This window comes from Paracoccidioides lutzii, assembly GCF_000150705.2.
Source record: "Paracoccidioides lutzii Pb01 unplaced genomic scaffold supercont2.32, whole genome shotgun sequence".
Classification (NCBI taxonomy): Eukaryota; Fungi; Ascomycota; class Eurotiomycetes; order Onygenales; family Ajellomycetaceae; genus Paracoccidioides; species Paracoccidioides lutzii.
The window spans coordinates 174,275-200,415 of NW_015440978.1; the positions used below are offsets into that span (position 1 = coordinate 174,275).

A 26,141-nucleotide genomic window follows, 5' to 3' on the forward strand; every position below is an offset into this window, starting at 1 on the left:
AAATAATATAAATACCAAGTCCGTCCAAGGAGCAGGTTCCAGTTGATTAAAAAAACAAAAAAATTCACCTCCCAAATCCTGCTCCGTATAGATCACATATTAAGGCAACCTTGTCATCCAGAGAGATTGTTGGCAAACTCAGAACACACTCTCACCCATCATCATCATCTAAACTTGGAACTCGTCGGATCAGTCAGTCAATCTCCCATCCCCTCAAGGAAGTCAAAAGTGTTATCCCCAACCCTTTTCCCTCGTTGCGGGTTCTTGAAAATTTAAACCCCTCCCAACCCAACTCTCCAAGAAGCTGGAATTGTTAAAAAACATCTAAGATCCCACATTGCCATTTCTTAGGGAGAATGCTCTTTCCTAGTAATAGCCATGGAAAAAGAAGTGGGGTTGGGGGGGGGTGGGGGGGGGTGGTAGTAGTGGTTAAGAAGCTTATAATCTCCTGGCAGCCATAACGATGAGCAATGCCATTGATTGCCGTGGGCCTCGGGAGAGGGATATAGAGAAACGAATACAGTGAATAATAGTAATCACTGATATTGAAGGAGAGTGATACTATACTATATAGCAAAGTCATTCTCCGGCAATTGCAGACGGCGGGGTAAAGGCGTTAATTCTTGTAAATACCGTTCAGTATCCATAGATGGATTTAATATTACTGGGAAGTTGAAGATAATAGATATTTTGATGCGCAAGATGCGGTTAGAATAGCGCCGGGAAGTTAGAAAATCTCAAGGAATTCAAGAAGTGTAACCGGGTTAACTAATGAATTACTTTCATAACTTTACATTTCGCGGACTGCTCTCTCCCTGGTGCAATTCATTTAGAGGTTATTTTTATTTATATTATTTTCTCCCAGTATTCCCTTACCACAGCTGCACGGAACAGCAATTCAGAAATACTTCAAAATTTCTGAGGAAATGATAAATTACTATATTTGTTTTAGAGAGCCCTACGGAAGAGGCGTAATATAGCGCCTTATCTGATTCTCAAGTTTTAAGGTGCAATCAATCAAGGTCAAGTACAAGACCTACCTAGACGGGAATTAATATAGGAGCAAATGCAAGCGGAATTCCAATCACACAGCGGGAAATGTAAAGAGTGCGTAAATGCACCTTGAACAATAACCCAGCTGTCCGTTCCTTATAGGTGTGCATCGGGCGCTAAAATAGGTTGTGAAATAGCCACAATTTTCAAGGGCTAATAAATTTAACCAACAGGGAAGAAAATTGCCCTAACTCCGGCAAGATATCATAGTCTTGGAATGTTGTTTGATAGCAATATAGTGACCTAGGCACAGTACCCGTGTAGGCGGAAGAGTGGAGGCGCGGCATTGTTGTGGTATTATTGCCCGTTGATATTTTCCATCTTGTTGTGTATTGGATACTTTTGCATGCGGGTTCGGTCAGTAGCCGAGGGGGAGATATCTCGGCATTCCCAAGAAGGAGGTGAGGGGGCGCGAGGAGTTAAATCTCGCTTCGCTCTGGTTGGGATTTATTAACTGGATTTCGTTTTGGATTGATTATTATTACCATACTGCTTATTGTTTGTGTTACTCTTTTTAATGCGAGGGGTCTTGTTATCAGTAACCTAGTAGTGATACCGTGGTAAGCGCCGGAAATGCACTTTGACGTAAAATTTTGCAAAAATAGTTATTGCATTAAACTGCTCACCCGCTCAGGTACCACCACAACACAAAGCATTGATGATTACTGCGCACATGGGGGCAACATACCAATCCTGGGAATGGGATATCTATCAGTCCATGAAGAACGTCTTTGAGCAAGGAGAAGCAGAGTAATCCCATACTTAACTATCCTCGATAAAGTGCACATTGCTGAAAGGGCCTGGCTGGTAGTGGCTGGTGTGGAGGTAACTACATGGTTTGTGTGCATCCATGTGGAATGGAACCCGCCCAGGAACAACGCCTTTAAGCCGCAACGGGACTAGCGGCGGGTTTACATCATAAAAAGGTTGCATCAGCTTGTCCCGATACGGGCTTGGCATCGCCTTGTCACCATTTAACTAGTTAGGGACTAGTGGGCGCTGATATAAGCATGTTGCCGAAGCCAGGACCTTCCAACCTTCCCGGCGCCAGCCAATCACAGCGCCGAGATTAGACCGCCGAGCAGAAGGAGCTTGGCTGAATTGGGATAGTTTCGCCGGGGATCCGTCGCCCGTCACTGACGAGCGGGTTAATTCCGGGGAGCAGCAACGGCCTTCTGCCTGCCAGGGGGTGGACCTGCCCACGACTACCAAGATCCGTCCATTCATTTCATTTTCCTTTCTTCTCTCCTTCTTTCTGGCTTTGTGGTTCAACCTCCTCCGCCAGCAGCTTCTATCCTGACTACGCATTCGCTCACTCGTGTTCACCTTTCGGACACCCATTCCTACCAACGGTGGGGCTCTCTCTTGGTGGGCTTCCTAGGTACACCTAACGATCGATTCCCACCCGACCCGTAAATCAACCCAGGCGTTTCCACCTCCCGGAATCTGAGACTTCATACCGAGGAGCACCCGACTATTATCCAGGCAAAAAAGGGAAAAGAAAAAAGAAAAGAAAAGATACAAAAAACACAGGAACGACATAACAAGGGGGGGGGGAAAAAAAAAATAATAATAACAATAATAACAATAATAATAAACTAAATAAATAAAAATAGAAAAAAGCGCAGGTCGATCGTTAAAAACACCGCTTTGACTCTCTCTCATCTCTCAGCTATGCTTTCTGTGCTGCCAACATCCGTTCATACCCGACACTCACTCTCGCTGCTCTCTCTTGTCCCGTCCCCTTGTGCTCGCCCAGTCGGCCGGTCTTTATCCACTTTCTCTAAGAAATATTCTTATTCTTCTTCCTCCCCTTCCTCCCTCTCCTCCTCCTACCCCTCCTCGTCTCCCTCCTTGCGCCCTTCTGCCCTCGTCCACAACTCCTCCGTCCCCGTCCGCAATACTCCTGAGAGGACTCGCTGGGTATCGATTCCTACAACACAGGCTCGCAACATGGCTGCGTCCCGGCGGAAGATCGTGGTGAAAAACCCCGTGGTGGAATTGGATGGTGATGAGGTATGTTTCGTCCGCTTACCCCTCCAGATACATATATATCCATATCCATACACGTCCATATCCATCCTCTCGCCCGTCCCCTCAACAACCCACCACCCAAACGCGGAGGGTGCAACGCAGGAACAAAGCACAGCGTCTATTCCTCGTAGTACCAGGACAAGAACTCGTGGAGACATTCCATACATTATTGGGTGCTGCGACTGCTTGTTGAACACGCTGCATGGCGAGAGGAGATGAAATATATATATTATGTGTATTATGTGCCCTGCCGCATATGGGGCTGCTGTACTGCTTCCTGGTAGTGTCCATGTGCGAATACTGACCGAGAGACCTGATTTGTTGAAAATAGATGACAAGGATTATTTGGAAAGACATCAAGGATAAAGTAAGCATCTGATCTCCGATCTGTTCCTATGGTTCCGAAAGCCTTCTGTTCTTTGTCGCAGAAGCATTCCAGGCTGCCTGAGTGCTAACATACAAATTATATTAAAGTTTATATACCCGTTAGTTTGATTGCCCCCCCTTCTCTTTTTCTTAACTGCACTGCAGTCATTGGTTGGTCTAGCATGCTAAAGCTTGGCCCCTGTGTTTATTTTGTTTTAGATATCTTGATATCGATCTCAAGTACTATGACTTGGTATGTGGATCACTTTGCTCTGGAATGTCTTTTGTGACACCGGGATACTAAGCGGTAGCTAATGCTTAAAATTAATAGGGCTTGGAGTACCGTGATAAAACCAATGATCAAGTTACGATTGATTCCGCAGAGGCGATCAAGAAGTATGGGGTAGGCGTGAAATGCGCTACTATTACTCCAGATGAGGAGAGAGTTAAAGAATTCAACCTCAAGCAGAGTAAGTTGATTCCATGGAAACTTGTTAATTTCCCTTTTCCCCTACTTTCGACGTCGACTAAGTCACTCGTCTAGTGTGGTTGTCTCCCAACGGAACTATCAGAAACATCCTGTAAGCTTGCATTCTTTTTAAATCAAAAATAACGCGTCCCCAGGAGCAATTACGCTCATACCTTGTCTTTTAGAGGTGGAACCGTCTTCCGTGAACCAATTGTCATCAAACGCATCCCCAGGTTGGTACCAGGCTGGCAAAAACCCATTATCATCGGTCGACATGCCTTTGGCGACCAATACCGTGCCAAAGATACAGTTATTCCAGGTCCCGGTACTCTCGAGCTCGTCTATACACCCAAGGGTGGCCAGCCAGAGCGCATCAAGGTCTTTGACTTCGAAGGTGGCGGTGTAGCCATGAGCCAATACAACACCGACGACTCGATCTCCGGCTTTGCCCATGCCAGCTTCAAACTGGCCATCTTAAAAGGAATGCCCCTATACATGAGCACCAAGAATACCATCCTCAAGAAATACGACGGGAGATTTAAGGATATTTTCCAGTCTATCTACGAATCTACTTACAAGAAGAGCTTTGATGCCAAGGGCATCTGGTACGAGCATAGACTCATCGATGATATGGTTGCGCAGATGATCAAGAGCGAAGGCGGCTTCATCATTGCCATGAAGAGTAAGTGCCTCCTCCCTTTCCATTCCATTCCATTACCTCAACCCCACTTCCAACTCACTCAGCTAACCCACCCCCTCCCCTGCAGACTACGACGGCGACGTCCAATCCGACATTGTAGCCCAAGGCTTTGGCTCCCTCGGCCTCATGACCTCAACTCTCACAACGCCCGACGGCACCGCCTTCGAATCCGAAGCCGCCCACGGCACCGTTACCCGCCACTACCGCGAGCATCAAAAGGGCCGCGAAACCTCCACCAACCCCATCGCATCCATCTTCGCCTGGACTCGTGGCCTCGTCCGCCGCGGGCAGCTGGACAACACCCCGGACGTGGTTGCGTGGGCTGAGCAGCTGGAGCAGGCGTGCATTGATGTTGTGGATGAGGAGGGGATTATGACTAAGGACCTTGCGTTAGCGTGTGGGAGGAAGGATCGGGCAGCGTGGGTGACGACGAGAGTGTATCTGGAGGCGGTTGAGAGGAGGTTGCAGAAGAATTTAGCGAATGCGAAATTGTAGAGTGGTGACCTTTCTTTTCCCGTTTGGGGGAGGGGGGATGGTTGGAGAAGGGTTGATTGGTGTAGATGTGTAGGTATATGATTGGGGATGGACAAGGGAGGTTGGTTCGAGTTTGGATGAAGGATTGCATGCAATAAGGGGTCTTATTTTTCCTTCGTTTTCTCAACTGTCACAATGTGACCTTGCATTTTGCATGGAAGCAAGCTATTCAGATTTCCTCATGAAAGGCTTCTGCTCACCCTTCATACTTGCTTTCTCTCCTCCCAATTACTATATAGCCGTTTTCATCATTTCCACCACCACCACCATTCTCATTCTGTCCATGTCTCTCACCTACTCCTTCTATTCCATACATACCGCACAGTTTTCTTTCCTTTGTTTCTCTCCACTTCCATGGCATATGGACTTTTCCCTGCCCCTATTCTCATGCCCCAATGTTCTCGATCATCTCTTGATAAAATCTTGTATTTTGAGCTCTTATCATGCTTCTGATATGTTTTGCCTCCTTAGCTTTCCTTTCACCCTCTGGTGTACTGCCTTTCTCAATTTATCTCACGGACACATATCATCGCTATATAAACACTTGAACATATTTCATGCGTATATACATTCTTGTATATACTGTACATTCCTGCCTGTCTGCCTGCCTGCTCGCTCGCCCGCCCAATTACTTGCACATCCTGCTCTCACCATCTCCACGCTTATTTTTAATATTACATTTTGTTGTGTTGAAGTCCTATTGCTGTGCTCCAGCCTTTTCTCGATATATTGTGGGTTATGTATTCACCTTGTTTGTCTATCTAGACTAGACTGGTCCTTGAACTCCCTCTTTTCATTACGTTTTTCTCTTCTTAGATTCTTCAATTTCTAGGCATGCTTTCAAGATCCATATGCAGGTGTACACGGATTCCGCAGTTATATTTTCATGTATATGAATATACACAAACATAGATAGCTGCCTAGAATTGTTTATTTTCTTTGTTTGACTTAAAATGGAACATAGCTTCGGAAAGGAAGGGAACCATATCTTGTCTGGAATGATTTTTTTTTTTGGGTCACTGATCTCCGGTGCGAACTGGAAAGCGGAGAAACATATAGTCTTTCCAAATTTTTATTTGGAAGGGGCTCTTGGATATCCGAATATCAATGCGTGGAGGATAAAGAACCATCTCGAGTATATTGATGTCTACTCTATTGGATATAAGAAACATATGTGCTTAAAAACGTAGTAAAACTCCCAACAAACTTGCTTCCCTCTTGTCTCATCTCAGAAATAACTCTCACAATACGCAATTTTAACCTCCCTTCTTTCGTTTTATATACAGCCCAGCAAGGGGCAAAAAGTATTAAAATGCCCAATCCAAATCGCGTTTCTCTTGTTACAGACATAATCACGCTTATCACCTGTCCCCACTTTTCCCTCCATTCCTACCCACCATCTCTATAAGTAAAGAAAAAGGTAGAAATGAAACAGCCACAACTCCCTATGCAAAATTGTAACTTGTAAATCGACGGGCCCAACCTCCTTTCATACCACCAAATTCCCGAAGGGTCTCTTATTTGGTAACGTGGGCAGGAGTATACCAGAATGTCGGTTTCACGAATCTGTAAATTAATCCGCCCATTGCAAAATAAAATAAAAAAAAAAAGGCAGGGTAGTTATCAGTATTCACTCTTCGTTATTTACATCAAGGACAAATCAAAACAGGCTTGCAAATCCAATTTGTTACGAGCAGGAAGGCAATTGATAGCATTAAAAGGATCCGGATAATAAGAAAATAGAAAAAAACTCACCGGTTCGAGTTATAAATCTTCGTCTCAGATCCAATTAATTCCTTCTCCCTAGCCTTATCAGCAAGGTGTCTGCGGACTTGATCGCGATCTTCCTCGGCCTGGAGGAGCGGTATCAGATGGATGCGGGACCACATCTTCTCCCGGCCGAGCTCACTGGTTGAAATCACACACGAAACCCGGTTAGCTTACATGCTGCACAGAAAGGGGTGGGGAGAAGAAAGGCGGAAAGAAAAACAAAAAGAACTGAAAACAAGGTTAATCAGCGTCAAAAGGTGGTCGCTAGGTTTGGTATTCGTTTTGCACCCAGACGGTATTCTTACTTCTTCTCTCGGATGCCGATGAACATCTTGTAGAAGCCGTATGCCATGATCAAGTGCATGCCAACGAGATAGTAGACGGGCCGGAAGCCACGGACGGGAAGGTTACGCTGCGGGTTTTTGAATGGGCAGAGGAGACATTAGTTTCATAGTTCGTTGAGAGTTGGCTTCGTGATTCGAAACCGGGATTGGGAATGTCGTTCGATGGCATCCGTACCTTATACTGGACAGGCTGATAGCCCCCAGCGGGGGGCATGTCCTGAGGCATTGTTGCGGTGGTTCAATTGACAGTTTGGAAATGGATTCCGGGAACTATGAAGTTGGTAATCATTCCATTGCCGAAAACATGCTAGAAGAATGATGTTGGTTTTGGAAGGACGGTTTGATAGTTATCACGTGAATCTTGCTGATGTGATTGGACGAAAACTTCCCTTGAATTTTTAACATCTCCTGTTACGTTCACAGATTTACACCTCAACCTGATAGATCTTGGGCCATTGTAGTTTGATATATTTTCAATATATGCGCATAGTTTGATAGCAATACGGAATCCATTTACTATTTCATTTCAATAAATTACTTAAGATGGAGGAAGAAAACGAGCGCCCAAGAAAGCTACAAAAGACGGAGCATGATCCCACAGCAGAAGAGTCAATTTCTTCACCGAATTCGGCTTCTACCCCCAACGAGATAACGGCAGAAAGCAAAGGAAGCGCAGAGAATTATACCAATCGCATTATTACGCTCGCATCTATACCCGAGACTGACGAAAATGGGCAACCGCTGTCAAAGAACCAGCGAAAGAGACTCCTGAAACGAGAAAGATGGGAGGCTGGAAAGGAATGGCGCAAGGAGAAGCGCAAGGAAAAGATACATGCGAAAAAGGAGCGCCAGAAAACTGCGAAAGCCCAAGGGTCACAAAAAGGTGACTCCGACATCAATAGGCTCATCTCCAGAACGGAGCGGAAAAAAATGGCCCATCAGAGATCTACCCTCCTCCCAATAACTTTTGTGGTCGATTGTGACTTCGACGATCTTATGGTTGAGAAGGAGCTGGTCTCATTGGGGTCTCAGATAACGCGATCTTACTCTGATAATTCGAAGGCGCCGTTCAGGGCCCACCTGGCTGTTTCGTCTTTCAATAAACGGTTGAAGGAGAGATTCGATACCGTGCTCATGAAACACTATACGCGGTGGAAGGGGGCTACATTTTTACAGGAGGATTACGTGGTTGCGGCTGGACAAGCTAAGGAACGAATGCGCCAGCGCAATGGAGGAAGGCTGATGGGGATGTTTGCTGACAAGGCTGGGGCCAATCCTGATGAAGGGGAGGTCATTTATCTGAGCAGTGACAGCCCCAATACGCTGACGGAGCTCAAGCCATACAGCACTTATATTATCGGCGGACTGGTAGATAAGAATCGGCATAAAGGGGTATGCTACAGGAGCGCGATGGAAAAGGGGATTAAGACGGCGAAGCTCCCCATTGGCGATTACATGCAGATGCAGAGCCGGTATGTGTTGGCTACGAACCATGTGGTTGAAATTATGATTAAATGGCTGGAGCTGGGAGACTGGGGCCAGGCGTTTTGTATGGTTTTGCCGAAAAGAAAGGGGGGTGTTTTGAAGGATGCACCTGGTGCGGGAGAGGATGGTGGACAGGAAGATGGTTAGGATAACCAGGATGCCGGAGCTGGTGTGATGTCGAAGATGTGGAGGATGATAGTCCAGGTTCAGAAGCAAAGGCTCAAGGGTGATGCAGTGGTTCTTCATGATAGTTAAACGCTCAAAGTCACTTTACAGAAATGATATAGAGTACTGCAAATTTTGTTAGAATTGTGTATGAATATAAGTTGTATAGGGACGTACTTCACTTTTGCAATCATTTAACTGTTTGACACACTGTCTGATCTTCTAGTTAACTAATGCAGACGCACATCGGCTTTCCTAATCCACATAAATTTGCCACGGAAAATAGTAACCGCGGGGATCTTCATTGGGGATTGGCTAAATGCCACATCCCTACTTTTTGCCACGGCGACTAAAGCCTTGTTTGCTGTGGTTTTGCGTCATATTAAACAAAATCCAAAAAAAAAAAAAGAAAAGAAAGAAAAAAAAAAAGAAAGAAAGATACTTTTCGTTCTCGGCTTCTCCTGCTCCCACACCATATCCCACGTCGCATTCGTTTTGAGAGAATTGTTCTGTCCAGAGACCATCTCTTTTCGTATTACTTTCCTGTTCAAAAACACTCACTTCTTGACTAGTCCTGCGCGGACTCAGCAACGATGTTCATGCTTCGCCATGGTATGTAAGGCTTGTAACCGCCTAGCTGACCCCTCCACCATTCAACGCCATAGCAACCCACCACAAGACCAACCTTGTTTCGCTACAGAATTCCATTGCGAGTTTTAACTGATAACTGGCCGTTTGTGTGCCGTCCATATTTAGTGAGCAAAATCGTCTTCGGCGACACAACAAAGGAATCCATAATTGAGATACCTCAAGGCCAGTTATATATCGTACGGCCACAGTCGCCAAAGGGCTATTCAGAGCTCATATTTCGCGACGCTGCCGCCAGCATTAGACGCACAGGGCAAGAGTTCCAGTATCAGTTGGTTATTCAGCGCGCCTACGAGGAAGGAGAAGAGGAGCTCGCAGAAGACGAGGACGAAGAAAATATCGATGGACTTGGTGGGGACAAAGACGAGAAGGCTTTTCTACTAGACGAAATCCTCCGTTTTAGATCCGAAGTGCGAGATGGTGGTGAGAAAGTTCTAGCCTGGCGTGATCTCAGTGGTGACCAAGGAGACCTCTACGAGTTCGTTTGCGACACATCTATCACCTCAGATAGAATCGATAAATTTTGTCTCGCGGCCGCTGAGTGTCAGTTCGAACAAAAATACCGGAAGAGCGCTCAGGAGGCTAAGGTCAAAGATCTTCAGGAGTTCTACTTTGAGGAGGAAAGCCCGATCCCCAGTGCTAGCCCTGATCTCACGCGGTCCCCGACAGCGAAGGAATCTGCCACAGCCATGGCGCGAGAAGTAGCTGTACCAAACGAAAAGCCAGCTGATACCACTCAAGCACCGCCTTCCGCTGCGAACCCTGAGGCAATCGAGATCCTAGCCAAGGAAAATGCCGAACTCTATCTCTTTGATTTCAACAGTGGAACATTCGTTATACAGGATCCATCTGTTGTTGCAACAGTCTCAGAGATTGGGGAATGGCAGTACTGGCTTCAGATAAGTGGAAAGGACAGAGATTGGTTAGGACAACCTGTGGTGGCGGACATCAACCCCGTGTTCAACTTCGAATATCTGTCCTTTATCTTCAATCATTATATTGAAGATGGCTCCGCATATTCGTGGCTGCTTCGCTTCAAGGACCAGACCGTCGAGGAGAGATTCCAAGAAGGCCTAATGCAAGCATTATGGGAACAACTGAATGAAATGAAATGGGCGAAATCCAAAGAAAACGATAGAGAATACGTGCTTGAGGCTTTCAACGACCTCACAATGGAAGATGTACCTGAGGAGGAGGAAGAGGAGGAGGAAGTCCCTGAAGAAGAAGTGGAAGATGAAGGCCAGCGCAGCGAACAATACGATACAGATGAGGAAGATGATGATGTTGTTACCCGAGATAAAGACGGAAACGTCAACTCCCAGCTCGCAGTCGGTTACAAACACGATAGGTCATTTGTTGTTCGAGGATCAAAGATTGGAGTCTTCAAGCATACACCCAACAATAACCTGGAGTTTTCCACGAATATCTCGAAAGTCGAAACGCCGGGTGGCAAGCTTTTCAGCCCTAAGAAAGTCATGCTTCATGCTGAGGATGCAAATATGATTCTTCAGAATGAGCAGGATCCCAATTCCCTCTACCGAATGGACCTGGAATACGGAAAAGTCGTTGATGAGTGGAAAATTCACGATGATATACCTGTCACTTCATTTGCACCCGAAACTGTATGAACCCCTCATTTTCTTTCGTATATTCCTTTTAAATATTTCGCTAAATATTTTCCAGAAATTCTCCCAAATGACCTCCAACCAACCGTTCCTTGGTATCTCCCGCAACGCACTCTATCGTATCGATCCCCGTCTATCAGGGAACAAACTGGTGGAATCAGACCTCAAACAATACGTCAGCAAGAACGAATTTTCTGCCACTGCAACCACAGAGAAGGGTTATATTGCGGTTGCTTCCAACAAAGGTGATATCCGCATGTTTGACCGTCTTGGTGTCAACGCGAAGACACATATCCCCGCTCTGGGAGAGGCAATTATTGGTCTAGATGTATCCGCAGATGGCCGCTGGGTCTTGGCAACCTGCCGTACGTACCTACTCCTGATCGATGCTCTTCAAAAAGAAGGCAAAAATGAAGGCAAACTTGGTTTCGAGAGATCATTCGCGAAGGACTCGAAGCCACAGCCACGCCGCCTGGGTTTGCAACCAAGTCACGTCGCCCAGTTCCAACATGAGACCGGGGCCCCTCTCTCTTTCACACCCGCTCGATTCAATACCGGCCTTGACTCGTCAGAAACGTCAATTATAACAGCTACTGGTCCTTTTATTGTCACGTGGAACATGAAGAAGGTGCTTCAGGGCAGGAAAGATCCGTACACGATCAAGAGATATGCGGAGGAGGTAAAGGCGGATAACTTCAAGTTTGGTAGTGATAAGAGTGTTATTGTCGCGTTACCGAATGAAGTTAATATGGTTGCGAAACAGTCGTTTAAGCGGCCTACGCGAGAGAGTATTGCCGGACCCGTTCGGTATAGTGCTGGTCGAAGAAGTAGTGCGCGTCTTTCGAGGAATGAGGTTGTGAACAGTCCTTACTGAACCAGGCGGGGTTACAGGTTGGGATCAAACTCGGTTCTCTATTTATCTTTCTCCTCTTCTTTCTAATTTTGTGTTTCTTGTCCCCCTTTAAAGGTCACGGGTTTTCAACCCTAATCTTTCATGTCTTTGTTTCTCGTTATGGTATATTTTCTGCTGGCGGATGCTATTCCCACAATTCCCTTTATATCTTTCTTGAATTCCATATGACTGAATTATTCCCTTATCCTCCATTTTCTCTGATGACTTTAGTATTTCCATGGATTTCCTCCATATTAGTTAATAACCTACGTGCTCCCCTCTTCTTGTGGGTTTTCAGACTTTACCACCAGGGTGTATACCACAGCGCCGTTCGTTGCACTCCATTTTCTTTCCATTATTACATATGATTTTATTCTTCTTTCTCCCCCTCTCCACCTCCTCCATCTTTTTCCTTCTCTCTTAAACCTATTCTTGATTTGTATATCCCTTTAATGTCTCATTGTTGTTTCACTGCGTCGGGCTTTTCTCTCTTCCATGCTTCATCTCATTAGCCGTCAACTCCCCGAGACAGGCTTTATTATGAACAAGAGTCTTTTACATTTTGGACGATGTTCGAAACGGAATTTTATGGTGCGGAATGGCGTTTCTGTGCAGAGCTCGCAGTTAGCTAACTTACCGATAGCAATGGAATGAAATGATACCCTTTGGTCTATGAAGAAGTATCGGATGTGTCTGCGAGAGCTTCAAGGGGAATTCTGCATATATCAGTTCCTTTATCTGGAACATACTCGACCACATTGATCACTGTTGCACTGAAAACTGCATCTTGTTGTCGTGTTAACCTGTCTGACGACTACATAACACCTTACTAACTACTCCCGGACTCTCTATACTTGAACTAACTAGCTACCTAACCAGCTCCTTATTCCTCCAAGCTGTCAATTGCATAGCTTCGAGGTTGGCTAGGCAGCCGTTATCACCAAATAAATCACATGGGCAGACCAACAAAACATCACAACAGTACTATACAGGTGGTTACTTCGCAACTACATCCATTATCTTACCCTGAGGGCAGCATTAACCTTTTCAATCGCTCATAGGATCCGATCTGCCACTGTGATAACGCAACCAGTACGGGATACTGCTTACACCCCTCCCTCCAGCTAGTGATCCTAAGGAATACGTTGACTAGAGGTTCGTCATTACAGGTCTAGTATTCGAGGTTTCAAATCTACCTTCTCTTTCGAACACGAGACAACTGAGAGTACTTTTCTTACCAGGGGCTTTCTGGTTGCTTATTGGCTCTGTATTGTTGATTAGTATAACAATTGGTCAAGTTAAGTGTCCAACAAGAAGGAGCCAAAGTTGCTTCACCTACAGATAGGAGATCCTTTGTGTAAGTGAATTTCCAGGGCGCAGCTCGCACAGAAAACTCAGATCCCGGTTGATTAGGCTTTCAGAGAATATGGACGACTGCCCCCAGGAGTCGGAGATGACGATTGATGGAAGGTTGGGGGAAATTGGTAGACAACTTGAGGAATTTGGTAACGACTTTCGGGAAATCGAGACGGAATTCAATGATATTAATATCCGGTTCAGTGGTCTAGATCGCCGCCATGATGATGTTGAAGGCCTGTTCCAGGAAGTTGATGCCCGATTCGATGAAGTGAATACCCTGTTCGATGGGGTTGACGCTCAATTCACTGGAGTTGAGAATAGATGTAACGACTTTGACAACTGGTGCGACAGAGTTGATAAGCGATTCGACGGTTTTGAACAAGATCTTCGAGATGTGGTAGCTGAGCTTGCAAACTCCAAAGCGATAAATGCCAACCGTGTTCTGCGTCAAATTCACCAACGTATTAACCAAATCCAGGTTCGCACGTTGACGCCTCTTGGCCTCCGTAAGTTTGAGTGGAAATCACATCCGAAAATGCCAAAACACATGAAAAACCTTTTTTATTTAGGTCAGAGGGCGAAGGGAGTTTTCGAATCTGCCTTCTCCGGAGACAGTATATTAACACAGTACATCCTCAATCGAGAATCTCAATTCTAATCCTTTTTTCTAGAGCCGATTGAAACGCAACGGGCTCTTCAAACGATTCGTGATCTGGCAGTGTTCTATGAAGTTTTGATCTTACTCCGATGAACAAGCTGACGGCGAGAGAGCCGGGGTTGATGTTACGGACGATGCTGTTTTTCATCTATCACTATGCTGAATATATATTCTATGATAAGCATCTCTAATATTAATCTTAAAAAAGACTTGTACTTCAGAGAGTCTATTTAACATCTCACTCACAAGAGATAATGAATATCTGTTTTTGATTGTAGGATAATTCAGACTTTTGTAGTCTACACAGAGTCATAGATCTTCATTCTTCTTTGAAACAAAAGGAATAAAAGTATTTGCAGAGCTCTGAAAAGGAGATATTCAGTCTTTTTTCAACATACTATTTAAATAGTTCTGAAGAGTTTTCAGTTTTGTTTTATAGAGATTGTAGATAAGCATGAATAAAAGTCTGACTTCTTTTTTAAGATTAATTGAGTGCTTTGCATCAGATACAGATGTGCTAAACATGCTCTCTTCAGAGATAAGATGTATATACGATCAGATATAGTCAGGCAGATCATTGAATAAAGCTGTATTTACAAGTAAGCTGTATTCTAAAAGTGTTAAAATTTCAGAAAAAGACTCGGAGACTTGTACATAAATCTAAGAACTCTCAGTATGAAGTCTAAAGATGAATGCAAAGTTCTTAGAGATTCTGATGAGAGATTTGAAATTTATATATAGATTTAAAAATTTCTGACATGAAGTCTGATGATATATACAAAATCTATGAAGATTTCAGTAGAAGACTTAGAGATCTATGAGATTGAAACAGATATTATTATAAGTATATAGTTAGAAGTATCAGTGAGTAATTCATTAGCAGCATCTGTTACACTCAAAGCTATCTATTAATTATTTGATTTTTAATAAAAATAGAATTTTTCATTCTTTTAATCAATGAGAGAGTTAAATTATTTATGTCAGAAAAATTTTATTATCATATTATAGTCTGAAAGTTTGACAATATAAAAGAAGTAAAATTCTTTAATCATAGTTTTCTTGTTATTTAAAACTTTAATCTTTAGATGAATGATTTTAAATGAATATGATTGATAATTATCAAATCTCTCTATTTTACATGATATATACTCTGTTGATTGCAATTTCTGTGATTTAATTTAGAATTCATTGATAAAATTTATCTAAGCTTCAAAATCTATAAAAGTGAGAATTAATGTATCATCTACAGATGTTAAAATTTGAATAGAGAGAAGAATAAATAGACTTAATAATTACTGACTTTTGAGTATGATAAGAGTTATCATTACAGTATGAATAACACTTCTTATTTATTTTTATCTTTTTAAAATTTAATTTGAAAGAGAATTTTGATGAAGATCTTAAAGTTGAGAATTTATCTTCATAGAGCTTGTTCTTCTAAGTTTTGCAGTCTGCATTGAAGTATATGAAGCTTTAGTAAATTAGATATTAAAGTGCTTATTATATTTCTAATTTTTTTTTTTTTTAAAATGCTGTTAATATATCATCATATAGATCATTTCTATAAGTAGTGCTCTTTTGTGATATAGTTATGCTTACTAATATAATAATCTTTAAAATATTACTCTTCACAATGTTTAGTTTTATGACGAAAGCATCATAGAAAAGATCATATAGCTTGACTGCAAATCTCTCAAACTCTACATGAAGAGAGAGTAGAATCTTGTCAATTAGATGTATCTTTCACTGATAATCACTATATTTCTTAAGAAGATGACTCTCAATTGATTGAAGAATGAACATAAAGTTATAAATAGTTTGATTTTCAGATTGTCTTAATATCTGATACTTCAACTTATAGTTCTGACTATATTGTTTAGATCAATAATATTAGCATAAATTCAGTTATAGAATTTATCTCAGATAATTGATATCTACAGTTTGATATAGTATTATTGTTATTTTTATTGTAGTTTGACATTAAAATATGTTGCTGCTTTAAAAATCTTACATTTATCATCATTTTCAATATAATATCTTTGATAGATATAAAAGACAAGACTTGAGAAGATAAAATCTTCTAATGAGAAATTAGTAACTCAGTAATCTGATTTTTCATAAAGTGCTGATTCTAAAGAACTGATTTTTAAGAAATACTGATTTATACTGATCTCAAGTGCTGAATCTTGAGATGATGCTAATTTTATAAAAGATGCTAATTCTAAAGTGCTTTAATAAGCAGTATAAAAAGATAAATAGTATAAGAGTAAGAAGCTAGTATATAAAATTTTGATATCATAATTTAATTTTTTTATAATTTATTTTTTTATTTTTTTGTTAATGATTATTTTTTATTCTTTTATATAATAATTATTTGTTGTTTTTAATAACTGGTTTATTATACTAAGTAATTATTAAAAAGTTTAAATAAATAATTAAATGTAATTATTTTTAAAAATTTTTATTAAGTTTATTATTTTTACTATAAATTGAGAACTATATTATAATATTAAAAAAGTCTAACTTTAATAAGTCACTATTTACTGAAAATTTTAAATGAATAATTTATATAAATAAAAGATTTATTATTGAAAAAGAATTATTACTTTATAGAAATAAAAATTTAGTCAATAATTTGAATATTTAAAAAAAAAAAAATAATATAAAATATTAGATTTATTTAATAAAAGTTATATTAACCAGATTTAAATTTTTTTTTCTCAATAAGATAAAAATTACTCATTAATAATTAATTAATCTAGAATGTGAAAAGTAGAATAAAATTGATAAAGTTACTAAAGTAAAAATTTTATGTACTCTTGAAAAGAAGCAGCATACTCTGAAGACAACTGAGTTTTAAAACTTAATACTAAGCAGAAAAAGGAAAATGAGACAGTAGAAGATTATGAAGAAGTGAAAAACTGATGAACAAATCTGCTCATTCTCTAAACATCTGCAAAATCAGATTTCTCTTATTAAATCTCATTCTCCTACTTCTATATAAAACTTCTTATTAGAAAATATAATAGATTCAACTTTCACTGATCTTTCTAGCACCTTTTTATCAAATTTTCTATTTCAATCATATTCACATTACTTAGATTGTATTATCAAACACAATATTTATTATTTTTCTTAATTATTCTAATATCTATACTTTTAGAAACTACATTCTTTAATATTTAATAGCTAATACAATTTCTATTCATGATTGTTGAGAAATTCATTGAACTAGAAGGAAGAGTGATTTGTAGTTGAGGTGCTCATCAAGTGATAATGCTTATCGAGTGGTGGAATACGTTACAAGGAAGAGAATATTAAGTAAAATTCCCATTTTTCTTGATTTTCCGACTCTTTTTAAGACCCAAGATACCATATCTCCACGCCTAAGACGTCAAATTTCGTCCCTTCATCGCTCAGTGGCTCGTTGCCAAATGTGGGACACGAGTGGCTAACGCCCTTCTCGAACGAGTCGTCTAGCCAGAGCCCATAGTGCCCATCTCTAAAACATTGCACATCAGTGGAAGAGAGGGCAGAGTCAGTTACCTATTTCCTCTTTCAATGCCTCAATTGCATCTATCTTTTCATCCCCTTTTTCTCTCCAAAGGGGAGGGTGGACATATAGGAGCCACGAAAGCAGAGGAGGGGGAAACAAAGAGATAAGACTTACCCGCCCCCAACACTCAAAAACCCCGTCTCACAGAACATCATATAATCATTGACCCCGCTATATGGGAACGCCTTGAACCGTATCCGCTCCGGTGACGTGGTCCCGCTTCCGCCTCGGCTAGTGCCTGTTGAAAGGTTAGTCGGTGCACATTGTTGACCACCAGCTCCGGCATGACCATTGCCAATTGTACCAAAAGATGCACTATGCAACTGAGCTGGAGAGAACAAGTCCACCCCGTGTCTGCTGCAGCTGCCATCCTCATCCCTTCTTTTACTGGTACTGGCACTAGCACTGACACTGACACTGGTGGTGTCACGACCATCGTTATGGAGTGACAAGCCCTCATGACGTCCGGAAAGGACACTACAATCATGAATCGTATGTTTCTCACCATTGCACTTCTCACCTCCTAACGTCGTACTCCTGCCCCGTAACTGTGTCGTATCCGCGCTGGGGGGCAAGGGTAACCCCACCAGGTCCAAATCAACATTCCCACTATTCGATGAATGTTCGATGTTTTCCGGGACCCCACTGTTAGTAGTCTCTTTTTCTTTCCCTCTCCCGTCGTCCGTTTTAGTCGTCGTAGTCGCAGCCGTGGTGCGCATGTATATCATGGGAGTAGAGGGCAACACACTAGCCCGCCAAAGGAAACATTCTCCTGTCCCATAATAATGTGAAGAAGGATGCGGGGGATCTGTAAGATAAGCGCCAAAGAGAGCACCGCCAGCAGCAGCTGAAGCTCCACTGCGTCCTGCACCCTTTGTACCTTTCCCATCATTGCCACCCAGCCCGGGCCCAGACGACGAATCCTTCACAACAAGTACATAGCCCGCTTTCTGACTTCTGCTCGCAAATGCCTTACACTTCTCATACAGAGTTGCCAAACTTGACCCGTCTCTATCCAGGCTATAGACAAGCTGCCATGTGTCCAGCAACTGCAGGCGGGGAGGGACCAGCAACCGGATTTCCTCTGCTAAGGACTGTGCGAGGAGAATGTGAGAGGAACCCCCAGCAGCCTTGAGTGTTAAGGGGGTTAAGGGAGGGGGTTGGAAGGGGGACGCCGTGCGAATTGGGGGGTTGTAAACTTCGGATACACTCATAGGGTCCAGAGGAGGTTTTTTCGAGGCAGGTCGTGGTGGGGTGGGCTCTGTTAGGCGTCTATAAATTCCCGAAACAACATGAGTAATCGGATAGGATATGTAGGAGGAGGCAGAGGAGGGGGACTGGGAGTGGGATTGAGATTCGGACTGGGATCGGATCGGTGGGGTGCCGGGGCGGGAGGGTGGAGGGGAGTGGGAGGGGTGTTTGGATGAGCCCCCTGATGCAGACATAGGGGATTAGAAAGGGTTCAGTGGGATATCTTGTGGGTGGGATGAAAATAGGGGAGCGGGCTGTAATTGTACCTGTAGTGGTCGATTGGTTGTGCAGCACATAAACACAGGTACATACTCCGTATACAGATATTTTGATGTTGTTGAGTTGCCAATTGTGGGTAGTTAGTTGGTTGGAGATTAGCTACACGTTACAGACCAGATTGGTTCAACGCTCGTGACATCAATAACCATGGAATGGACAATGCACAGCGCCCTCTTTTTATTCCAAATTCGATGGTCTTAGGTACGGCTATTTAACATTTTGCTCCCGCGTTTAGAGATAACTATTCTATATATATATATGTTTTGTGTGTGTGTGTGTGTGTGTGTGTGTGTGTGTGTGTGTGTGTTTTGGGAACTTGCTCCGTGTTTAAGCTTATACTGGTATGCCATCTCGTCAGTATAAATGTGTATATACCAGAACATATCACCCACCCCAATATCACATAAATAAAGAATGAAGTAAAATAATCCATCTGTCTATCTCAACAATATGCTTTCCGACACTTGGACAGCTAGAGAGAGCAAAAAGCATGTAAAATAATGCCAAACCCCCCACTCCCATCACATTTCATTCATTAAAACAAATCCAAAAGATCTTGATTGCTCTTAGTTGTTGTCGCAGTTCCCGTCCCGGTTCCCGACGCCGCAGTCGGGGTAGGTGTGCTTGCAGACCCAGTAAGATCCAACCCAGCAAACCCATTCAAAAGATCCGCATTATTACCTGCACCATTCTGCGTCCCGGCACCGGCACCCCCGCCAAACGCCGTGCCCGCATTCGTCCCGCTTCCAAATACCCCCATGAGATCCTCAAGATTGTTGCTTGACGGCGGTCCTACCCCAGAAGAGGGAGAATGGACTCTGATGGGAGTCCCAGCAAGACCCTCGAGCCCAGACATACCGCTGGGCGGCTCCTTCTGGGCAGATGCAGGCGCCGTTCCATCGAAGTCAATATCCAGCAGACTCTCCAGGTTGCTTTGCATTTGTGCTGGCGCGGCACTCCCGGAAACGGCAGCGGCAGCGGCAGCGGCTGCTAATGGGTTTTCTCGTGCGTTTTGAAGTTGTTCTCTGGAGTGTAGCATCAGTAAAATGAAATATGAGAAGCAAAGACATAACTGGTTTAAGTAGAGGAGGTACGTACTCGATGGCTGCCTTTTGAACGGCATCAGCGCCATATTTTCCTTCGCCTACGAATTGCTCTGGGGGTTTGTGATAGACAGATGCGAGTGTCGATAGTTCAGTGAGAAGCTGGTCGAGGAGGGCTGGAGAGAGTGATTGGATAGTGGTAACAATGGGAGGTTTCTCTGACAGAACCACATTCTTTGCAGCATTTGGGTCCGTCGTATTCGAGAGCAGTCGCCAATACACATACGCCCGGTCTCTAATATCTGGGTTGTCATTCTCAGCAGTTGCAGCCTGAAGGACCTTTTGGACCAGGCCTTGAGCTTTATCCGGTCGTTTTAGGAATAGCTTAACGACAGCTGTTAATATTTGCAGTTGTGTCTAACAAGAGAGTTAGCTGGATATGCAAGGAGTGAAAGATAAATAGTAAGAGAAGAACAAACCTGGGTGAACTCTTCATTAAAGCCATCAACAAAGCCCGCAAGGATATCACCAGCGTTACTAATTTTCTCAGCATATTCTCCAACAATCCAGATCAATGATCCTCTGGCATTAGGCTCGTCAAGCTCGTCGATACATTGACACAGAGTAGGAATAATGCCCTCATAGCCAGGGTATTTGCGGAAGATATCCTTGATAACGACAATGGCCTCCTGAACGACGTAGTTCACTTTAGTATTAATCAAGTCAAGCAGCGTTGAAACACATTTCTCAGCAGCAGCTTCGATCTTGATAGCCGTCTGTCCAATGGCCCTGACAGCACGTCGAACAAAGTCCATGTCGACCTCGAGGGCATACTCTTTCAATTCTGCAAGAAGTTGGTCTACGTTGCGCTCGTTCGCGATCCGGACCATTATGTCTAGTTTCTGAAATTTAAGATAAGGTGGATCGTTATACTTGCAAAAGAAGACCCGGAGTTCCTTGTCGAGGATGTTTGGTTTGCTCTGGAGGAGCAAGTCGATATTTCGAAGAGCAACGTATTGAACTTCAGGAGCGGAGGAGACTAGAGTCACTATTGTGGGAAACCCATTCAGTGGTTGTCTCCAACATAACCTGGCCATTTTGTTGGAGCTTACCTAGAGGGGGAGCCATCTTCTTCAAGTATGACTGAGCGGTTTCAGGATTAATGATCTTCATATGCAAAAATACGACCTTGACAGCGGCAAGAACTACACTGGCGTTTATATGTTGGAACTGAGGCGCAACCCGTTCGCAAATAGTTTCCGCCTCCTTCACGTCTGACGTCCTATAGTCTGCCAGACTGCTCAACACCGAGACCCTGCCCCATTCCGTGCACTCATTCAAGGCCATAAGCATCTTTCTTAGCGTATTTGGCGTGATCTGTAATGCTTTGGTTTCGGGAGCCGTGTCGCTGATTTCTGCTAAGGCGGTGACGGAGTTGGCCACGACCATGGGATTGGGATCTCCAATCATCTCTTGCAAACTTTCTAAGAAGCCGTTCTCTAAACAGAGGGCCGGGTTAAGGTCGAATAACTTAGCCACGCAGATTGCAGCCGTTTTACGGACGTAGGGAGATTCGTCGCGTAGTGTTTTCCTCAGCGGCTCCTCCATGTAGTCGACCATCTTATCCACCCGAATACAACCCATTGTGCGTATCGCAAGAGCTCGTATAAGGGGGTTTGGGTCTTCGGAGTCCTGGACGAACGTGTTCACGGCGAGGATGCAAAGATCGGGGTGTGATTTAGCATAATTCCTGAAACAGGGAGATTTGTCAGATCAGCGGCGTCATTGTTTATGACAGCAAAAGATGAAGGATGACCCAAAAACCCGCAGCACTCACATAAGATAAAGGTAGACAAGTTTCTTCTGATCCAGATCAGAGGTTGCAATGTTTTTTAGCACGTCAGGGAAAAGGGCAGACACATCCTTGCCCAAGGTCATGGCCATGATGGTCTTCTGTATGGATTCCTTCCTGCAGCAGCATGAGCATTATTTGATAAAACCACATTCGAATACAAGACGTAAAATACCTTTCCCAAGCATATTGAGATCTATGAAGGCAATATCAGCATTCATCTAGGTAACAACTTTCATATATGGTCAGTCGAACGTACACGAGACCAGATCTCAACTCAAAGGTTTCTCCCTTCCTGGGCGCAGTGAAGGCGCCTCTTATTCTGTTGACCGCCATTTCACAGACAGGGCTCAGCGGCGACCAAGTCGCCCCTTGGTACAGGAATGCAAGGTTGAAGGCTGTAGGGTGAGCTCTGGAAGAAAGGGATGATAGCGGGGAAGAGACAGTTCTTGGGTGGTGGCTGATTGGTCGTCGAGTCGAGGGTTGCCCCCGTAAAATTAAAGGGCTGGCGTCTGGATACACGCAGAGAGACGCACGGCTATGTTAACAGTACCCTTGGCAGGTTAGCAGATATAAGTATTTAAATGGAGCAGAGTCGGGTTTAGTTGTGTGCAATATCTAGCGGATGTTGTTGTTGATTGTTAGTAGTGTTGACAGGTGCTTTCAACACCAACTTAGTTAATTACTACACAAATAACTATTTAGGAAGACGACATCATTCTCATGCCCAGATCAGAACAGCTCAATTGGAGCTGACAAGTCTTTCACCAAATATCTCGACTCTATTCGCTTTCAATGATTGAAGATGGTAAGCTGAATCTGACACCTGTCTACATGTTCTGTAAACCCTGCTCACATCCAATATGAGGCCAATCTACCCAACCTTAGACGTCTCTTCGTGGAATCCAGAACAGAAGCTGAGGAAAACGAGTATTCCAGAAACGCAGTATGTGGATATTCTTGCTTCTATACATCAGACATTCGTATATATATAAAACTCAGGTTCCTTCTGACCCCTCACTCGTATAACTAACTACAGTTCTACAACCTGGTACTCTTCATCTCCTCGGTCGCTGTCTTCAGTCTGGTTGCCCAACGCATGGGGGGCGCAAAGCCAAGCAAATGAAGTAAAAACAAGATGAGGACAGAGTAAATACGAAATACTTCTAGAAAATCCCAGAAATTAATTAGTGCCATGGTATAGCAGAGGGTTAAGGGACCTCTTTATCCGGCAAACCTCAGGATATATCATACACACTCCAACATGTGAAAAATCAATACACCACACAGCATCGTCATTACAAACATGAACGAGACTCCTGGATATCGTGGATCATTTCCCATCCATAATGAAAAAACAGTCAACCCATTACGCACCAAAACTAAAAGAGACAAATGATAAAATGAATATCACCCATCAATCTGTCTCCTCCCCATCATCATCCCCAAGAAAGCTAAGAGCCTGAAATCCCCGCGCAACGCGTCTTCGCGGACGCCCCTCACCCGCTTCCTCATCAGAAATGTTCGTCCCCCACCTCCTCGCACCCTCACGTACAACCTCAAGATCAGCCAACAACTCCCTCTGCTCCCTGATCGCCTTTGCCTTCTCAAGCGAAAACCGCCCTCCCATCCCGGCATCCTTCAGCATCTGACGGAGATGCTTAACCTTCGCTCTAGCCGTATCGTACGGCGCCAATTCACGAAACCACATCTTCCGAATCCCACACTTGGCGAGCTGGCCTTGTAACTTCTTGATTTCTTCCTTGTCTGGATCGACGTTACAGCTGTTTTTGGATTTGCTACTTGGTTTCTGCTTGGTGGATTTTCCCGCCTTCGAAGGTTCTGACGACTTGCGCCGTTTGGTCTTGGGTTTTGGTTCGTCGTCGATGAGTTCGGACAGCTCGCTTTCGGAGGTGTCTTGTTTGGTGTCGTCAGGTTCCTTCCTGGAGGTGTCATCCTTTGACAATTCTCGTTCTGAGGACTTCTTGGATTCGTCTGGTGCGTCAGATAGTTCCGACGAAGAGTCTCTTTTTGGTGGTGCATTTTTGGGGGCCTGTTTTTCTGGGCCTGAGGCCTCTTTTGCCAATGGGGCTTGTTTTCGTGATCTGGGTGCTTCTTCATCTTCATCTTCCACTTCGTTTTCTTCACTAGGTGGGGGTGACAGTTCTTCCGATTCCGATGGAGTAACAGTTCGCCGTCTCTTTCTCGATGGTTGCGAGGCGCCCGTCGCGGTACGCTTGGGTGCTCTGGGTTTCGGAGGAGAAGCTACTCGTTTTGGTGGCACCGGAGATGCTGGTTGTTCCGTCTTCTCTTCTTTCCTAGCAGCCAATTCCTCTTGTTTCTCCTTTAGTTTTACACAAGTTTTTGTCAGTATATTTAAAGATTAAAGATGCTGCATTGAACTGATAGAAATACGAATTTTGTATTCATAGACCATCAAAGCAAGGACCAATAAAGAATGAAATTGTCGCAGCAGCCAACTACGTACCGCTTCCTGCTTAATGATCCGATCACTTTTCGCCTTCCAAACCGCATCATTCTTATAAAAGCCCTCTTCCAAATCCAGCGCTTTCTCAGCTGCGATGCGGACACGCTTCACCGTCAAATCCTCCATGTTTCCCTTCTTGAATATGCCCGCGACGGTGTCGCGCAGCCCCATTTCGAGAATATTTTCCGAAGGTATCCCCATAGAGGATAGAGATTCGGATTCAGACTCAGAATCGGCCATGATTAGGGGTTATGCGAATCGAGTTTGCGAGGTCAATTCGAGCAGGAAAAGAAAAAAAAGAAGGGCGAGACGAGAGCGTGTCGGGATGGCGATTACCGACACGTGGAGAGATGTATTTCCTTTTAGATATCACAGGTCGGAATTTTCTTTTTCACCTTCGCTGAAGAGTTTTCTTGTACGCCGCTGTTTATAGAAGTTGCTGCATGTCGAGAAGTAACTTGTTTATAGCACAAAGACCGAGTTTAGTTGGGGGGTTTGCTTCGGCCAAGCCATCCCCGGGATTTCCTAAGTTATATATGGCCGGGAGAACACAGGGCAGATGTCTTAAATAGCAATAGATAAATTCCGTTCTTCTTCAACCGGATATGATAATGATATACTCAACTCACATCAAAAAAGAGTTGCCAATTCTATTTTCTCATTTCAGACAACGTATTAAACTTATCCGTTAACCCACTTCCCAGTCTGCTGCCACTTTTAATATTCCACATCTCTCCATGGCGGAGATATTGACCGAGCAGATCGAAGCTCTAAAGGAGAGCAAACACCACCCCCCCCAAAAAAAACACATAGTGACGGCAGATATCAAGCAAGAAGATGGCCAGGAGAAAGCGAAACTGCCCAAAGGAATGATACTAGATAAGGACGGCAAGCCGTAAGTAGCCCGTGCTTCCCATCACAGTAAGAGGCTTACCCATACCCCGGAATCCCGCCTACTCTACACATACATGCAACCATTTATACGCCTGACATCAGCTCTAAAAAAGGTTACTCAATCTAACAAACTAACAAAATCCCCAGGTGCCGTACCTGCGTCTCCATCGCTGACTGGCGCGCCCTCATGAAAGGAAAATCCCAATTATCTGCCACCTCTTCCTCCAACCCCAACACCACCACCACCACCACCACCACGACATCCACTCAAGACCAAACCACAACGGCAGCCTCCACCATAGCCCTACCCACGGACTGTCCACCCGACGTCGAAACCCTAGGCCGTAGCACCTGGACCCTCCTTCACAGCATGACAGCCACCTACCCAAAAACCGCCACCCCACAGCAGCAAAATGACATGCACAGCTTCCTCACGCTATTCGGAAAACTATACCCATGTTGGGTATGTGCGGAAGATTTCCATACTTGGATGAACGAGCCCAGCGGCGCGAATAAGCCCCGGTTAAAAACGAGGGCGGAGTTTGGGAATTGGATGTGCGAGGCGCATAATGAAGTTAATCGTAAGTTGGGGAAGAAGGAGTTTGATTGTAGGAAGTGGGAGGAGAGGTGGAGGACTGGGTGGAAGGATGGGAGGTGTGATTGATTGATTGGGGTT

General features: G+C 43.8%; 10 protein-coding genes across 10 annotated transcripts; 6 read left to right on the forward strand and 4 right to left on the reverse strand.

The window, feature by feature from the left end:
- Positions 1-2,727: 2,727 nt before the first annotated feature.
- Positions 2,728-5,117, forward strand: PAAG_08351 (mitochondrial NADP-specific isocitrate dehydrogenase; the record flags this gene model as incomplete). The annotated part of the gene is made up of 6 exons (XM_015846488.1): positions 2,728-3,069; positions 3,419-3,454; positions 3,785-3,923; positions 3,998-4,034; positions 4,108-4,604; positions 4,690-5,117. 6 exons carry the CDS (start codon positions 2,728-2,730, stop codon positions 5,115-5,117), a joined length of 1,479 nt encoding a protein of 492 aa, XP_015701152.1.
- A 1,790-nt stretch (positions 5,118-6,907) lies between these two features.
- PAAG_08352 (hypothetical protein) lies at positions 6,908-7,496 on the reverse strand (the record flags this gene model as incomplete). Its single annotated transcript, XM_002789710.2, has 3 exons — positions 6,908-7,064; positions 7,232-7,338; positions 7,446-7,496. 3 exons carry the CDS (start codon positions 7,494-7,496, stop codon positions 6,908-6,910), a joined length of 315 nt encoding a protein of 104 aa, XP_002789756.2.
- Positions 7,497-7,813: 317 nt separating this feature from the next.
- PAAG_12544 (hypothetical protein) lies at positions 7,814-8,902 on the forward strand (the record flags this gene model as incomplete). The annotated part of the gene is made up of 1 exon (XM_015848022.1): positions 7,814-8,902. The coding sequence occupies one exon, from the start codon at positions 7,814-7,816 to the stop codon at positions 8,900-8,902; it is 1,089 nt and encodes a 362-aa protein (XP_015702362.1).
- Positions 8,903-9,513: 611 nt separating this feature from the next.
- PAAG_12545 (hypothetical protein) lies at positions 9,514-12,067 on the forward strand (the record flags this gene model as incomplete). The annotated part of the gene is made up of 3 exons (XM_015848023.1): positions 9,514-9,532; positions 9,677-11,190; positions 11,252-12,067. 3 exons carry the CDS (start codon positions 9,514-9,516, stop codon positions 12,065-12,067), a joined length of 2,349 nt encoding a protein of 782 aa, XP_015702363.1.
- Positions 12,068-13,511: 1,444 nt separating this feature from the next.
- On the forward strand, positions 13,512-14,195 carry PAAG_08354 (hypothetical protein; the record flags this gene model as incomplete). Its single annotated transcript, XM_015846489.1, has 3 exons — positions 13,512-13,950; positions 14,014-14,058; positions 14,116-14,195. 3 exons carry the CDS (start codon positions 13,512-13,514, stop codon positions 14,193-14,195), a joined length of 564 nt encoding a protein of 187 aa, XP_015701153.1.
- Positions 14,196-17,459: 3,264 nt separating this feature from the next.
- PAAG_08355 (hypothetical protein) lies at positions 17,460-19,103 on the reverse strand (the record flags this gene model as incomplete). Its single annotated transcript, XM_002789713.1, has 2 exons — positions 17,460-17,604; positions 17,773-19,103. The coding sequence occupies 2 exons, from the start codon at positions 19,101-19,103 to the stop codon at positions 17,460-17,462; spliced, it is 1,476 nt and encodes a 491-aa protein (XP_002789759.1).
- A 620-nt stretch (positions 19,104-19,723) lies between these two features.
- Positions 19,724-22,419, reverse strand: PAAG_08356 (AP-1 complex subunit beta-1; the record flags this gene model as incomplete). The annotated part of the gene is made up of 7 exons (XM_015846490.1): positions 19,724-20,213; positions 20,287-20,648; positions 20,711-21,279; positions 21,344-21,981; positions 22,069-22,200; positions 22,259-22,279; positions 22,343-22,419. 7 exons carry the CDS (start codon positions 22,417-22,419, stop codon positions 19,724-19,726), a joined length of 2,289 nt encoding a protein of 762 aa, XP_015701154.1.
- Positions 22,420-22,946: 527 nt separating this feature from the next.
- PAAG_12546 (hypothetical protein) lies at positions 22,947-23,209 on the forward strand (the record flags this gene model as incomplete). Its single annotated transcript, XM_015848024.1, has 2 exons — positions 22,947-23,066; positions 23,123-23,209. 2 exons carry the CDS (start codon positions 22,947-22,949, stop codon positions 23,207-23,209), a joined length of 207 nt encoding a protein of 68 aa, XP_015702364.1.
- Positions 23,210-23,500: 291 nt separating this feature from the next.
- On the reverse strand, positions 23,501-24,811 carry PAAG_08357 (hypothetical protein; the record flags this gene model as incomplete). The annotated part of the gene is made up of 2 exons (XM_002789715.2): positions 23,501-24,427; positions 24,572-24,811. The coding sequence occupies 2 exons, from the start codon at positions 24,809-24,811 to the stop codon at positions 23,501-23,503; spliced, it is 1,167 nt and encodes a 388-aa protein (XP_002789761.2).
- A 497-nt stretch (positions 24,812-25,308) lies between these two features.
- On the forward strand, positions 25,309-26,129 carry PAAG_08358 (FAD-linked sulfhydryl oxidase ALR; the record flags this gene model as incomplete). The annotated part of the gene is made up of 2 exons (XM_015846491.1): positions 25,309-25,466; positions 25,613-26,129. The coding sequence occupies 2 exons, from the start codon at positions 25,309-25,311 to the stop codon at positions 26,127-26,129; spliced, it is 675 nt and encodes a 224-aa protein (XP_015701155.1).
- Between the last annotated feature and the right edge of the window lie 12 nt (positions 26,130-26,141).